Source organism: Diadema antillarum, unplaced genomic scaffold (genome assembly GCF_040938485.1).
Source record: "Diadema antillarum isolate AM-2024a unplaced genomic scaffold, OU_Dant_1.0 scf00000007, whole genome shotgun sequence".
In the NCBI taxonomy this organism is placed as follows: domain Eukaryota; kingdom Metazoa; phylum Echinodermata; class Echinoidea; order Diadematoida; family Diadematidae; genus Diadema; species Diadema antillarum.
In genome coordinates, this window is record NW_027270896.1 from 2,546,804 (window position 1) to 2,564,188 (window position 17,385).

Here is a 17,385-nt window from a genome sequence, read left to right on the forward strand (position 1 = left end):
CATTCAAGAAAAAATAAATGTTCATGCTTTTTGTTCAATCTCCATTCATATTTGCTGCAGAATATATGAAATTTGTTTGAGAAGTTGAAGCTTAACTTCATCAGCTTCTAAAAACAGGAACCCTTGTCACCTGTGATGTAGTACTTTACAGACTCTACACTTGGCACATATGAGAGATACAGCTAACACCGACAGCCAACAAGTTCTGTTCATTTCCGTGATGGTTTGAAGGTTTTTACCTCGTGGCTCTCAATACCATAGTCCCTGTGTCCTTCCCTGTAGAAAAGAAACAGCAAAATGTTGCAATACATGATATTATGGATTGATCAAATACCACAGTGATTGGATGAACATAATCATGTGATAGTGGACTGTTTGTAATGGACAGAACATTCTGGTATGTTCTACTGTGAGAGAACAATTTTATATGACAAATGGTGAATGATCTCACACAACAGAATAGCAATGTGTTATGAATTATCACACTCAATTATTGTGCTCCATGCAATTTACACCAATGAACAGTGATCAATATGTACAGAGATGCAACTTGGGTAGGCAGCTTATTACAAAATTGGATACACACTGCATGTACGAGGCACAAACGTTATCCATCACATGCTGTGTCTAAGCTTGGGGATGATGCTGATAAGATACCTTACACAGAAAATTCAAGTTGAAGGCACAGGCATGCATTGATCAAAAAGTGTTTTGACAAAAATCCCTCCCATGCAATAGAACTAATGGTGATCCCTGTTTTGGGAAACATACACATATTCATATTCCGTTTTCTAGGAAATCTTGGGGGAACGGGCTTTCGCTCACGCTGGACCAACACTGTGGAATTCACTTCCTTGTGAGCTGAAAGACTCAAGCTCCATAACATCTTTTAGGAGTAATTTAAAATCCTATTTGTTTAGTAGTGTATTTTGAAGACAGACTTTCATGTCTTCTTTTTCATCTTCTTCTATTACTGTGTATGTACTTGTATTTTCAGTCTTTTTGCTTGATGTAAAGCGCCTTGAGCATTTAATCAGAGTGGAGAATGGCGCTATAGAAATCATATGTATTATTATTATTATTAATGATCTAACCTCAAGCTTTAAAATGCTAGTTTAGGGCAGTTTCAAGCCCCTCGACTTCCTCTCAGAACTCCTTATCTCCGTAATCGACATCTTGAACTCTTTGGGTGAGCTGGATCATTCTAAATTTGTAAACACGTACAGTGGACTCCAATTAAAATGAAGTCCTCTGGATCGGTAGTTTTCTTTTGTTATAGCAAAATTTCATTATAACCTAACAAATAAACAATAAAAATGCATTGAGCCGATAATGTTTAGGCCTGTATCTTTATTTTGTTATAACCGTGTTCATTATAACGGGAGTGCACTGTATTTGATTAAATATATAGTGAAACCACCCAATTATTTAGCATGAATATTCAGATCATTTGTGATTCTGGAAGCGCCAACATCTTGTGGACAGGAGGGTGAAGAAAGTGAAAGATTGGAAAGTTATACTGGTTTCCAACGACCCCTTGCAGCAAAACTGACTTGAAGTAGAGGGATAATTTCCCCAATTGTGTGTAGGTCAGGAAACTTTACTGAAGCCTGAGCCAGTTTTGAAGACAATTGCGGCTTTTGGGGTTGGGAGGGGAGGAGGGGAAAGATTAAATTTCTTGTCAGACGTACGAGAACAGCCCATTTAACCCGTTGAGGACAAGTCCCAAGTTTACTTGGGCAAGTGTCTATGGGAAATGCATGTTGAAGCAAAATCAGTCCGTCCTCGATGGGTTAAAGACCCGTAGTGTGGGGATTCATGGAGTGGGAAGGCGGGCCCCGCTTGGGCATATTCGAGAATCCCAATATCGAATTGTGTAATATATTTATCACTGATCTCTACACACAACTGATGAATTTAGACTGGAGTCGACCGTTACCAATGAGCATGCGCTTTGATGCACACATTCACTGACACATGGTTGACAGTTGCTATTTGTGGTTTCAAAGGTACCTCAGTGGACAGTGAATGAAGACCAACATGATTGGACCACCCATGTTTCCCCACACTACCGGATCATTAACCCGTTGAGGATGAGTCCCAAGTATACTCAGGCAGGAGTCTATGGAAAATGCGTGTTGTAGCAATATCAGTTCGTCCTCAATGGGTCAAAAAGGCACAAGGAAAAAAAAATGCTCAGTCTTTACAGATAAGGTCTTCAGCCCAAGACAGTCGACTTGACTCACAGGCTGCAAGGTACATCTCCACTGCCCCCTCCCCACCCCTCCTCCTCTTCTCTCTCTCTCTCTCTCTCACCTGAAGCAACGCTTGCAGTAGAGATCACCATCGCAGTCAAGGCAACGCAATGTGGCGTCCTCGTTACAAATGCAACACCAAGGGAGCTCATCCGGATCTGCTGCTGGTTGTGACCTGTCTGGGTCGGAGTCTACCATTTTGGACTCGGGGACATGGGAAACAGTAGTCTGTAGCATAACAGTGATAATAAAAAAAAAACCAACAACATCAAGCCATCCCTTGGTGCTTTGAGAGGCAAGCACATGCTCGCATAAATTCCTGTAAAAGTGTCATGAGATGATGCATACATGTAGTCAATATGAGTTTATGACTTATAAGCTGTTACTCTCAAAAGTAAATAAGGTTTTCAAGTGAGTGACAAAGCATGAAAGCTTTAAAGTCAGGCGGATATACTGTTTTGGGTATGATTTTTAGACAAATTTGCAATAGAGGAGGTATGCTCTGTTTACCATGGGAATCAAATCTAGGTTACAACTTGATATTGCATAAACAGATGAAGTGAGCAATCACTTTAAAAAAGTAGACTACAAAACATTACGATACTTCAGCATGTTACTTGTTTCTCTACTTTGTATCCAGTTAAGAACAGAGATGCTGCCTGCAGTGCTCTCTAAAACGACATGATGGCTACTTATATTTTATTTTCTACATAACAACAGCTTTTTTAACAGTAGTAAACAACTAAAACTCACATTCTGGCTGCTTTTATTGCTATCTTTTGGTTTCCTCGTAGGCACATCAAAGCCATCAGCTGCTACATTGTTATCCAACTTGCTCTCCTCAAGGAGCTGGGGGTGTGAAAGTTTGGAGAAATATGAAAATGCAACACCAACAATTGAGAGCAATGCAAGATCAGACATCAAAACATTCAAACAACTATTTCATGGAAAACTGATAGTGGAATCACAATGCCAAAAAACTCCAAATACAAATACACTGCTTAACAAATAGATATACAGATCACTCCTTATAAAGCCATGTACGGTATATTCCATTTTCAGAAATGCACTGGGATGGATCTATTTTACATTTTGCATAAAATGAATATATCAAAAATACCCCCCCCCCAAAAAAAAAAAAAAAAGAAGACATAAAATAAAGGTGCCATTCATATGCTGATATCTACTTACATGCATGACATGGTATTACTCTCCTTTTTTCTTTTTTTTTCTTTTTTTTGGTTATATTGTAGATACTGTTCACAAATCTGTAAGTCTTAAAATCTACATTTTTACACATTAATCATCATCAGTATTGACTTGATGTTGACTCACGATAACTAGTCCTGTGACAGCGTTTGTATACAATATTGTGTGAGAATTCCAATACTGTATCAATTCAATTTTTACAACTAATTGATCCCCCCACAGGAGATAGTTACCTGTTTGATGAGCCTTTGTGAGGCTTGCTCTTCATCTTCATCATCCATCAAGCCAGCATCATCTGGTAAACAGAATGGATGCAAACGGTATAGATATTCATGATGGTTTGTCATCACACTGTCATAGAGCTTGTAGAGGACGTTACCATAAGAGATACTATATACTTTATACTATACCATAAGAGTTATTTGTATCATAAGGTTGTCTCTCCAAGCTCACTCCAACACAAGGGATGCAATATTGGAGTGGTGTTCCCATAATGCATACTACATTTTCAACACTTCTAATGCTTCTTGCAACCTACGTCATTTTCACAGTGAGAGTAAATGCACACATCATGTAGTAAGTACATGTACATGCCTCAAACAAGTCAATGTTAGTTACAAATGTGTACAAAACAGCAACAGAATATTACATCAAAATTTTCTGTGACAAGAACTAACCAAATACACAAAATGTTTATGTTCTGGCACTGATTGAGTCAACCTAACTATGTACATTGGGGCAGAGGATAACACAGACGTTCCAGAAGACTTCCCCGTTACTATATTATAACAGAGGTTTGAATTCACAAACATTTGACTGGCCAGTCTAATACTTTAATGAGACAACCTTTAACACTGCCCCTCACTGTACTTTATGCAATATCGCCCTCTGTTGGTCAATCTCGCACAGAAAGAGACAGTGTCTCATAGAGCAGCAAAACATGAAGCAATAATAAATGACCATTCTAGATGACATTTACAATCCTGACTATATAATCACTAATACAAAGCATTTACTCTACACCAAGACTGAAAAAAAAAAAAATGCATGCTTGGAAAGATAATCAAAATATTTCAACAATTTGTCAATCCATAGAATTGAATGAATTAAAGTACAGGTAGATGAATTGTGACCCATCATCCTACTGTTAGTTTCACAGATTCTTTTGAATAGACCAATGCAACAAAGAATAAAGGAGGAAAATGAGGGGAAGAAAAATCCCCCATAGGACTATAGGCCAAGGAGGCCAGACGACTCACAAGAGGCTTCCGATGATTTGTTGGATGACGGGTCTCGCTGCTGGAGCTGTGCAAGTCTGTCGGAGATTGCCGCATCCTTCTTGGCACTCTCCTCCTCCTGGGCAATCTCCATCTTCGCCTCCTCCATCAGTTTCTTGGCCTCCTCCGCAAGTCTCTTGGCATCCTCCTCTGGATCTCTCTTCTCACCTCCTCCTCCTCCTCCTCCTCTTGCCTCATCATCTCCATTTGCAGGCTGTGACCATGGCTCTGAATTGTCTAGTGATTGGTCATGAACACACAATACACAGATTCTCAGAACGAGTTGATAAAAAAAAAACACAACTTCAATCTTTCATACCTGCACTGATTCAAAACTCAAAGCCAAATCTCCCTCTCATCTGCATGCAAAACATTGCAATTCCTTCAGGACACAGTCCTGACTATGAGGGACTACTAGTATACATCTATGACGGAACATCCCATTGAGCAGGAAAACAAAATCCAGCATAAGAATCAAACAGACTAGCCTAGATTAAACTGTCAACAACTTTTCCTCTGTCATCATACAATGATTTGCAGCAAGTAGCAAAGATCTTGGTTGTAGTTCTGGGAATAGCTCAGTGTAATCTGCTCAGGAATATATGTAGACAAAATCATTTAATTCATGCAATTCAAAAATTCAAAGATCTAAAGACTTATAACTGGACGAAACATGATCACAGGTTTGTGATACAATTACATGATTTGTTTTTATTTTGGAAGAGTAAAGAAACAATTATACTAGTATTCAATGATGATTATCAATATACTTTCTTGAACAAATTTATTTTGCCTTCTACATATTGCTCATTCTACAGGCAAAAGAATAATGTCTTGACAAACTGGACAAACACCTATAACATGTTTCTTCATATACATTCTATCATAGCAGAGATACCACACACTTGATTCAACATTAGTTATGCATTCAATAACATTGGACAAAAGACAGTTACTGTAAAACATGATATATTCGCGGCATGAATTTTTCGCGAATTGGAGCCGACGGCCTTTTTAGCGGCATGAAATTTTCGCGAACTGGAACTGGTATTCAATGCATATAGTGTAGAAAAGAACTTTCGCGTGCATTTTAATTTCGCAAATCTTCGCGCTCGCGAAATTCGCGAAATTAAAATGCACGTGAACATTTCTCGTTTTACAGTACACTGCAAGAGCTTGGTAAATATAATGTCCTTGCTGGCATGTCATGTTTAATTGTTTGCTTTCTTGTTTTCTGCAACTACATTTTGAGATGACTCTGCAATAATCCATTCACCTTCCAAGGCTGGCAAGGGCATTTCATATGTTTGGCAAACATTCCAAACATAAAACAGACATCTGTTCTATCTTCCCTTTGAGCCATGGCTCTGAGCCAAGGAATATCTTAAAGCTGCAAGGACATCAAACTTCAAGGAAGTTTACCAACAAATTTCAATCGATGAGGCCAAACATGGCATGATAATGACATTTTCAACCTCGTCAGACTTGCAACTGAGAAAATCCAACCTCTCTGAAGCAGGCATCACGCTGTCCCAAATTTGAGCAAAGGTGGACACAGGATAAAAGTAATTTTCCAAATTCAGCTCTTATAAACATAGCATACAAATACATAATATGTAAACAGTGGGTCATTCATTAGGGCATCTTGAGCCATTGTACGACTGCCAGTGGAGTTTTCCAGGCTCCAACAGCAACTTCGTGAGTGATGGCAAAATCTTGGTGTAGCCATTGCATTTTTTTTTTCTTGTGTCCTTTTGGTAAACTTCTAATAATAAAGATTCAAATATTTGTGTAGCCTTTGTGTGTGGTGCAGATGCCATTGTGTGACTTTCTGTGCTTGCTTCGGCTGCTGATTGGCTTTTTGACCATGTGTGGGGGGCCAACTTCATATTCAGGGCCAGTGCGATGGGGGGGGGGGGGGGGGGCTTGGCCTCCCCTTTTTTTTGCATAATACATAGAAATGCATAGAGTCTAATCACTTCGGGGCCCCTCCCCCACTGTTTTTACCTTGGAAGTGGCACAAGAATTTTTTTCTTGCTTTAACCCTGGAAGTAACAGAAAATTGTGCTGATGCCCTTTTCTGTTTTGTTTGTTTGTTTTGTTTAATTGTTGTTGTTGGTTTTGTTTTGTCTTGCTTTGTTTTTTGCTTGTGAGCTGATGAAACCCAGAAGCAGCAGCAGCAGAAAATGCAAAGGAATCGACACCAAAAATCAAAAGTGGGTCCCCACTTTTAAAAACGCAGCACCTACACTGCCATTGCCATGTTGTGTCAACTTTGGGACAGCGTGACACCATCTTCAAGAATGAAAAGAAGCCATGCATCCTACCAGGGTGACCTCCAAGCAGCTTCTTGGCATCCTCACTCAGCTGTTGCAACTCCTCCTGGGATGGGATGAGGGGATCCTGTGACAGGTGGGAGTGACCTGGATTGGGGGCGTGAGATGACGCCATGGGCCCTGGACAGATGTTGATGACAAGGTTGCAGGCGAAAGAATACATATGAAATTGTGAGACTGTGACTGAACATTGTAATATCATTTAAGTAAAAAACACACAACCAAGCAGAAATTGTAGTCATTTTAACAAATGAATCATCTTAAAATTATTAGTGATAACCATTGTTACGAGTAAAACTCTTCAAAATGCTAATTGGTTTTTGCTGTAACAATGGCAACAACCTGTTAATTTCTCTTGTATTAACGTGACATTCCACTCTGTGTGCATGTTGTCTTGAATGAATATTGTACAATTGCCCCAACAGAATAGTAGGAGCTTTATCAGCATTGGACAAAAAGACAAAGAAAGTTATGGAACAGTGAAATTTCATATATTCGTAACAAAATATCCATAATAAAATTTATGATTTTCATACTTTCATCTAATTTTGATGAAACTTTCAGATTTGAATGCATGATTGCACATTTGATCCCATCTGGTCAAAAAAAAAACAAACTACATTTCTGTTGTTTGGTGCAGTATCTTTTTTATTCTAACATTTTGCTATTCATTGTTTATGTTTCATACAGTAAAGAAACAGGTCCCTTTCATTTGAGTGCCCTGTAGTTGATGTATCGGAAATCACTAATTTGTTTCTGCTGCAGGATTGTCATAAACCTCTCAATCAATCACTACAATGATAAGAGATACCTAGATTGACAGCACATTTTAGAAGATTGGAGTTCCTGTCTAACTGTACATGCATTACAATAAATGACATATATAGAACATTTGTGTAAACTTCTTCCAGATTCTGAGTGGATTAAATGAAGAAAAAAAAATCAATTTCCTCTAATCTTTCTCCAAGATACATATAACTTTTAAAACATGGTGCAAATTTAACAAAATGATCCCCCCCCCCCCCCCCCGAAAACACCCCTAGGGCTGGATGTGTTATTCAAAAGTCAACTTAAACGATGGAGTGGAGTTTCCTTTCAATCTTATGCATGTCCACGCATGAAAACAAGCGCCAAAATTCTAACTGCCAACAATTATGTCAAATTTTTCTGCACACTTTCACTCTGACAAGAAAAAAAAAAAGGTCTTTCATGTACAACAAGATTGTACATTTGAAGACATAAACCAGTTCATACATAAACAGATTCATTTCCAGACAGAGAGGCTACAGATAAGTTTAATATATCCACAGTTATGACAATGTGCTAACCAAAGAATGATCAAAAACAGGAAGTAAAAGAACCCACAGACACTCGACGGATAAAAGAAAACCTATGGATGCACCTTATTTACATGACAATTTACAAGACGACGTGAATGCTGGTAAGATCTGGGCATAACAAAGGTTGAGCCAAGAACACATTGTAAGGCATGGTCTGCAAATATTCAGAGTAAACACCCTTGCATTCTAGCCTTGGCTAGCTTTCTGTTAGATGGTATCTGACATTTCTTTTCAAACTGAAGATCCTTGTTTGTTTTAGCTGCTGCATTGAAATAAATTCATATCAAACATAATATCATCCATAGATATGTTTTTCATAATTTGCTGTCACTGAACACACTCCAATATATTGCATTTTTACACAATGCCATGGCTCCTCTCACGATGTGAGTGCGTACTCAATTGCTAGCATCAGTACATCGTTCAAACGATGATGATATTCACTGTGACACGACATTTGCTCCTGCGACAGCTGCTCTAGTCTTACTATCTCCAAGGAATTTAATAGGGTTAGGGTTGTGACAGGGTTTCAGGTTTAGCTTGATGTGAGGATTAGGATTAGGGTTAGGGTTGTGTTTGTGGGTAGAATACATTTTTGGCTTATCGTGCAGGTATTTCATGGAAGCAATAAATTGTCATAGGAGCAAATGTCACAGAACTGATATTGAAGGACACAATTTCTGATATGACGGGACAGCATGCCTAGGCTGTCTCCTCCAGCATGCTTGAAATGTGTGAAGCTTCTGTCGAGCATACGCTGTTGATAATAAACATGTGATATTTGCATAAACTTGTACATGAATAGGCAATTTCAATGCCATACACATATCATACCCACACAAAGGTGACACAATAGCTTTTGTGTTCAATGCACTCTTTAGAGTATAGAGTGAGAGACTTCATTGTTCAGCACATGCAACTCATTTCTCACATCAGTGGGTAGGAATAAGGGTAGGCATTATTTTGGTGATCATTGTTGCAATGATTAAACAAATACACTATTCAGAGCTTTTCATACTATTTTGCTACTTCATCGTACTGAATTTATATGTAGTTACAACATACAAGTTGTAATAGCGTAGAGTATTCAAGACATGCATAGTTTTTTCTTCGCCTTTGAGGAGAAAGAAACTAGCAATTCAATAGACCACTACATATGGATTTCCACATTTGGATCCAGCATGCCAGCATTAATTGTTGGGGTATCATGTGAGTTAGGTCAATTCTTTTTTTTTTTCAGTTGCAAAGGAACAAAGGTATGCATTGAATCTATCAGTGTACTCATCTACCTGGTATTTAAATACATTTAAACTTGTCTTGGCAGCCATTTTTAACATATTGCCACTATTACCCACCATCAAATGATAAATAAAAAAAATGCATGAATAAGTAAAGCCAATATTCTAATGAATAATGAAATGGAAGAAAAAAAAATCAAAATATACCATAAATATTGATAATAATAGTCAACTGTCTTTATTGGCCAGCAGCCACCCAATATGTCTCTCATTGTCAAGACTGTATGAGTATAATTCAGGAATTGGGGCTTGTAAGACAATTTTGGGGTGGTTGAATTTACAATCAGGAACTACTGTGACTAAATGCAGGTTCAGTATCATTTCCTTTTAAGCAGAAAAGTTGGTGACTTCTAACCACAACAACGATATGTTGCGCATTTGTGTTACAAAAGTATATATTTTCACAAGATCCTAATTTTGCGAAGATGAATCAACTCACTAAATCTGAACTGATAAAAACATTGCAAGGTATAAAACATATACAGTATTTCAACATTTGTATATCAGCACAACTGATCTGGACTATAAGCCTTTAGTGCTAGTGCTGTGTGCTAATATCTCTGTGCTGAAGAAACTGAATCTCACATAATGTCATTTTCATGTTTAACAAAAGCACATGAAAATGAAATGAAATTACATTTCTAGCCCTACTCCTGTACCTGGCTGGGGGATTTCCCTCCCTTCCAGTTTGGCATCCAGGGCAGCCTCCTCTGTCATCTGGTCCAGCAGGTCATCGTACTGCTCCTCCATTGTCTTGGCTGCCCTGTGCTGGAAAGCCTTCAGGGCATGAGAAACAGGCACATAGAGGTTCATAACCTTGGTGGCCCATTTCATGAAGAAATTTGCGATCATCATTTCGGTGCAATAACACAGCTATCATGGTTGCATCACATACAATGTAAGCTCTACATAGGTTTAAAAGAGTCATGTTTAATCCAGCATTCTATGATTACAATCATAACATCTTTATCATGGCCACATGAGAGCCACATTCTCTGAAAGAAATGTCAAATCCATTTTACAATTTGTCTGCAATGTCAGTTCAACACGCACACTTTCATAATCATAACAGTTTATCTTTGACCCACGTACATCTTAAAGCACTCTACAACCCAAAGTAACAACATATTGGTTACAGGGTCTATGCACTGCAAATTCATGGTGATTTGTGTTGATTCATGATACTCTCATCACATCACATATGTTGCAAAACAAATATCTAGATACATCCATACATCTTATAATAATTTTTCTACTATTTTTTCTTCATACTGCTTAGATACACCACAAAAACCCTTCCAAACCAATATTCTGCCAGCGACCTCATCTGTCAATCATTGCTGAAGTACCATCATGTTTAAGTAACAAAAGACATTGGAATGTACCTTCATTCCACAGAGCATAACTTGCATGTTTCTGTGTTACTAATGTGACTAACAAAAGACATTGCAGGGGAACATACAAGTTATGCTCGGTCTAGGGGAAGGTGCATTCCAATGTCTTTTGTTAATCGTACCAGTACCTTAGCAACTTCAAAGATTATTATAGAATATATGGACTATATCTATATGGTGTTTTGCCACATAAGGATCTTGAGGGTATCATGAATCAACACCACCGAAGTCAACATGCTTTTTAATCTAAGTGTCACATTTTTTAACCGTGACTGCTGAATGTCCTGTACTCACTCGTGCTGTCCTGTCTGGAAGCTGGGGGAAGGCCTTTAAGCTTTCTTAGTCTCTCTTCTATTTCAGACTCGGAAAGCACGGGTCCTTTGAGCAAAGCAGTGGAAGACACAATTAATGTGGCATATTTGCAAGATTTCCAACAAGCGGACATCGCTTCAGCATGACACATGCAGGTTTTTGGTTGAATCAGATGCTCTGACAGCTACATGTTCAACCTGATTAAAATAAACTATGCTGCTTCTCCTAACTCAATCTGGCATTATACTATTATCTATGTCCTCTCAACTTGTTATATTCATTCATACCAATAGATATCACCAGCAATTATGATTGCTATAACAATCAAAAGAATAGTATATATTCATAACATATTGCATTTAGCTGTATAAAGTTGCTGTAAAACATACCTGTATGTGAGCGAAAAATCAAAGTAGAAAACCCTTATCAGAAGTGGAGATTTTTCAAACTCTGTGATCTTTTTGGATCACACACACACATACACACACACACACACACACACACACACACACACACAAAGGTTTTTCCCATTCCCAGTGGAAACATTATCAGGCACAAAAATTACAATTATATAACCAATTAGTTACCTGAAATGACAGCGTGGTGAAATGTCAAAAGTGAACGTCAATTTAAATCAGATGCCATTTTTGGAAATTACTTTCCTTTAAGTCAACAATCGAGAGTCTTACTGGTCTTATAAATGTGGACCCCTCCCCCAACATTTGCACCATAATTATGCAACGCGCAAAGATTTTGCCACACCATTTCATGACTTTTTTCATATAAACAAGCAAATGAAACAAATGAGTGATAAAGACGTCCAGTCAAGCTTTCATAGCTTATGACGATCCACACAAATGTATTATAACATATTCCGTGTACAAACTGTGTGCATATTTGTGAATAAAATAATGCATACGCCATATATTTCGCGAGTCTAAATGTTTGCGAATCGGGAATTCACGACAGATTTCGCGATGTGGTTAAATTTGCGATAGTGGAGTCTTGTAATGAATGGCGAAATGTACATGTGCACGTCACATCCACATCAGGTGATCAGAGTCAATATTGTTCGCGTGTCTTTAATTTTGCGAATAGCACCTGACTCGCGAAAATAATAAAACCTCGCGAAATATTCGGACGCATACAGTATGTACAGTGTATATATGCACTTTGTGAATAAATCATATCAAATCATGATAGATAACGATAATGATGACTGATATATTCACACTTCCTCACTTTCTTTCTTTTTCCTGTCTTCCTGAAGCTTTTCCAGCTCATGGCAATTTCTCGGTCCTGGGGAGACAAGTTCTTGTAGCTTTGCGGCAGGTTTTCCCTTGGGAGGATGACAAGTGGGGCTGGATCTGACCCTTGACCATTGATGACTTGCCCCCAGTTCCTGTCTGCTCTCTCTCTGCTGCAGAGCGCTGCCACCCTCCTACGTACATTAAAGAGAAATGCTAATATTCAAGGGAGACTGAATAAAGATGTTTTAAAAAATTACAAATTATATTCACAACTATCCATGCTTTTACATCACAAAGACATTTCAAGAAAGATTTGTCCATACTCATATTGGTATTCACCTTTAATATTGTATGATAACACATGTTCGCTACAATGATATAGTTTGTTCGAGAGAAAAACACAAGTTAGACCCAATATTTTTTTTAGACAAACAGGCCAGACCAAGTACACATTCTGGATAATGGAAATAGAATATCAAATCAGATCTCAAAGGATGTTTGATATTAAAATTCAAAGCATAAAACACAAAATCTTAATCTGATCACTTGTACATGCCTGTATTGTAGTTGTAAACATTGTACTTTTCACAAACGTACGACCTCACAGCTAAAAGCAAGCTCAATCATATTGTCCATCAAAAGGGTATGTATTAACTTTTTTTTTTTAGCTAGCTCTGCATATATTAGGTTGAAGCTGCTTGCTTGTGCATGATCTCCATTTTTCATCAGTTGCTTCAATAATGAATTACTATTTTATCCTTCAATTTGGAGGGATTGTTCCAACTAAAAGCAGTGATGCAATTAAAATGTTTTTTGAAATACACACACACACACACAAATCAACGTGAAACACAGAAGAAAGTCATCTACATGAAGGCATACTTCTTGAAGTTCTCTGGAGGAGAATATCTGGCTTCGTTGTGCCTGTTTTCTTTCTGCGGATCAGGCTCGGTGTTTTGGAGTAACTTGTAACAATCCCGGCAGACATTTTGCTTCTGAGTTGGATCCCGCTTGGGAATGACAGCTTTGTGTGGCAAGCAATTCTTACAGTAGATATGACCACAGTTGTGACATGAATGCTGAAAAAGAAAAGAATATATATTTGTGTAAAGGTGAGGAAGTAGTTTCACATGGAAATTTTCAACATTCTGACTTCTGCCCATCGATTAGTTTGATACTTTTGCCAACTGGTTGACATAGAGCAAAATTACAGTGGAATACATCCTTTTCACAGAAGTGTTTCATCAGCGCTCACTGGATACAATGTACATCTCATGACTCAAGAGGAACATTTGGGAAGGGGGGGGGGTGAGAATTAAAAAATCACTGGAGACATTTGCCTGTTATTTTTCAAATGATGTTAAGCAAGGGAATTTTTGTTGTTGATGTTGTTTTCAGAGAGAGTATAGTTACAGCGATTTCCTATTTTTGCTGTTACTTTCTGTGAATAAGACCTTGTACTCGGCCATACTGTATGCTTCTAATCCCAGGCTAGTTCCTTCTCTTTCCCTTGGTGTTCATAGCAGTACAGAATGAGCAGATCGTCTCATTCATGGAACTCTTGCGCCCCCCTCTGGATCCGCCACTGGTATCTGACATCACTCAAATTTGCTTAAAAAATCAACACCAGCCATCTCTGGCAAGAAGAAAATGAAGTTCTAAGCTTCAGTGCATGAAAAAACTGAGTAAAAAATCCTTGTAAACTTCATCTAGATGAAATAACATACACTGATGCTTGACATCATGGACATGCATACATGTACATGTACATGCATGTAGAAGCATACAACATTTTTCACATACATTATATACAATGTATCTGCTGTAGGCTTTATTCACTGGACACTTTCTCTACTGATTCTCTCTTACCATAGACACTATACCTTATATGTGAGCCAAGTCAATTGTCGAATATATTTATTTCTGCCCAAAGTCCTTGCCCCCATTCGGTGCTTTTAATATCTACCTGTATATCATTTATGACAATCTTACCTCAGATTTACGTAATGTGACAGCGAGAATAGCAAGCAGTCATATTAGTTACCCTTTGAGGTTTAAGCTCTTGTGCCAAAATTTGATCGAGCACAAAAGCATAGGTTTCTACACATGTAGGGGGCGGTCAAATTTTGGACGCCATTATGGTCGAATTACTATGTATGGGCAGCTTGCTTTACAGTGTACATTGTATGCTGCTTCATCATTTCATAATGGCTCACAATGACATCTCACAAGATGCAATGATACTATCGATATTGACCGAAAGATCGGTCTGTATCTGGTCATCGGGGAAAAGTTCTGCGGAGACTGCATCTGGCTTCATGGATCCTCTACGGAAGAGAGCGATAATGTCAAAAAAATAAAAGACTCCTCCGGACAGACAGATCTTTCTGTCTACTATAATTGATAATAGTCATCAATACCATGCATTAGTAGAGAATTACAATCTCTACAACTATGTCAATCCCAAATAACCCTCCCCACCACCACTGCCCCCCCCCCCCCACACACACACACAATATGCAGGGCTCCATGCTAACTTTTATTTTTTGTGGCCCAAAGGCAAACATCCAGCCTTTTTGGGTGGAACGATCAGGCCATCAAATTCTTTATTTCTGAAATTTTGGTGGCCCGACGTGCGTTTATGGTGGCCCCGGGCCACCGGGCCACCGTTAGTGTCGAGCCCTGCAATATGTGTCATAATTATTATACAGGATACATGCACATTGTACATGTAAGACCTACACACTGTGTGTAGCTGGAAATTACATTATTATTACATTAACCCCTGGGCGCTGTGGATGTAAACATTCGTGTTGGGGTCGCTGGTGTGGTTAGACATGACATTGTATCAAACCGTGTACATAGAAATTCTTCTTTTGCTAATTAGGGTGAGCATAAGGGAAATTCTATGGAAAAGGGAATTCTTTCCTTAAACTTATAAAAAATTATGTGGATTTACAAATCAAATGAATGCAATGAATGTAGCTAATGGCAAAATAGAGTACCGGTACCGGTACTAAAAGTAAAATTTACTACAAGTTACAACTCAAGTTAGGTTTAGCTAGTCGATGGCATTTACAAATATATAGGAATGGTGTGAGAGGCTGGCAAGGAAGTCTCACCATTAATCAGTACTTAATACGCTGCTAATATGACACAGAGTCTAGAAAATGAAATCTAGTGCAGAGGGTTGTCTAGATCTCTTACTTAGTCTATTAAACGTTAACCGCGACCGTTAATTGGAAATGAGAAAACGGCACAACAAACATTAGCATGAATATATGGGACTACATATCGCGTAAATTAACTGTTTCAAGCAGTAACGTTTACCACGACTAAACATAACAAAATGAGACACTTTATCAGAACTACGCGTGAGCACTTGATGTTATACTAAATACGAGTTGAAACATCAGCAAAACACCAATGTCTTTACCTCCTTGGTGAAAAAGCCAAACTTCGTTGCACACCCAAAACAACGCCCGTCCATGATGTTTTGACGCAGCCGCTGATCGTGTACAAGAGGAGGTCATTCACCTCTACTGCCAATCCCAAGAAGCAAACATGTATAGCACGCAATGTTGTTTCGCAGACTTCTACTAGTGGTGACCGGTGACTGGTGGTGGTGGTGGTGGTGGTGGGGGGAGGGGCGAAAATGTTGTCTTTTCTTTGTCTAATACCAACAAAGCATGGTTATTTTTGCAAACAAAATTATTACTTCCCACCTCAAGCCGCCATGAGATATTCAATTTAACTTTCCTCAGTACATGTATATCGAAATGATGCTGGAAAGGAAACTCTATTGCATGCTAATCATGAAACCTCATTAAACTGTCAACCAATTGATATCAGTTCAAATGACAATACTAGTATGAATAAACAGAAATAGATATTGACTTTATTTCATTATTTTGTTTGTTTTTCTTTGGTTTTGTTGAATTTTTTGTTTGTTTGTTTGTTTGTTGATTGTTTTTTGTTTTTTTTTTGCTTTTTAGGTGGGGTGAGGCACCCAGCCAAAAAAAAAGAAGAAAAAAAAATCCTCCTCCTCCTCCTCCTCCTCCTCCTCCTCCTCCTGCTGCTACAACTATCATAATTTATTATCTTTGTCATCATCATCATCATCGTCATCATCATCATCTTCATCATTATCATCGTAATGAAGTGCAGTTATTGTCATTTTGTCCTACCATCATAACAATCTAAAGGCATATTCTAAAAGCATAGTTGATGTCAGTCATGATATCGCTGTTCGTATGTAGTTATGTATCTTTACTGTTTTTATGTATGGGTGTATTTATTTATTTATCCATTCATTCACTAAGTCATTCATTCATTGGTTTGTTTGTTTGTTTGTTTGTTTACTTTCTTTATAACATCCCACGGGGTTGGTCAGTTCAGTTTGACTTTAATAAGATTTATACAGCATATAAATAATACATGCAACATGAATTTATGTGCATGAGTTAATTCAATTAAATTCAATTCAATTCAATCATTTATTGTCTGATTTAAAAAATACAGAAAATCTTCCTCCACTGGCAAGATAACAGAGCATAACACGACAATAATAACAAACAGATCACATATATAAAAAGAAATGACTGATAATAATTCGACACATTATCAAACAATATATCGTAACTAATTAAAATGAAATACTTGTACTAATGAATTGAAAAGGTATGTTTGAGACTATAAAAATAGAACATTAGAA

At 38.0% G+C, this 17,385-nt stretch overlaps 1 protein-coding gene across 1 annotated transcript; it reads right to left on the bottom strand.

Moving 5' to 3' along the window:
* Positions 1-209: 209 nt before the first annotated feature.
* Positions 210-16,196, bottom strand: LOC139716621 (abscission/NoCut checkpoint regulator-like). Its single transcript, XM_071628150.1, is given in 12 exon segments — positions 210-276; positions 2,317-2,483; positions 3,009-3,104; positions 3,698-3,759; positions 4,724-4,978; positions 7,069-7,197; positions 10,375-10,478; positions 11,400-11,487; positions 12,664-12,702; positions 12,705-12,862; positions 13,554-13,750; positions 16,108-16,196. Coding segments are annotated over 12 exon segments (1,416 nt in total). The 5' UTR covers positions 16,162-16,196.
* Between the last annotated feature and the right edge of the window lie 1,189 nt (positions 16,197-17,385).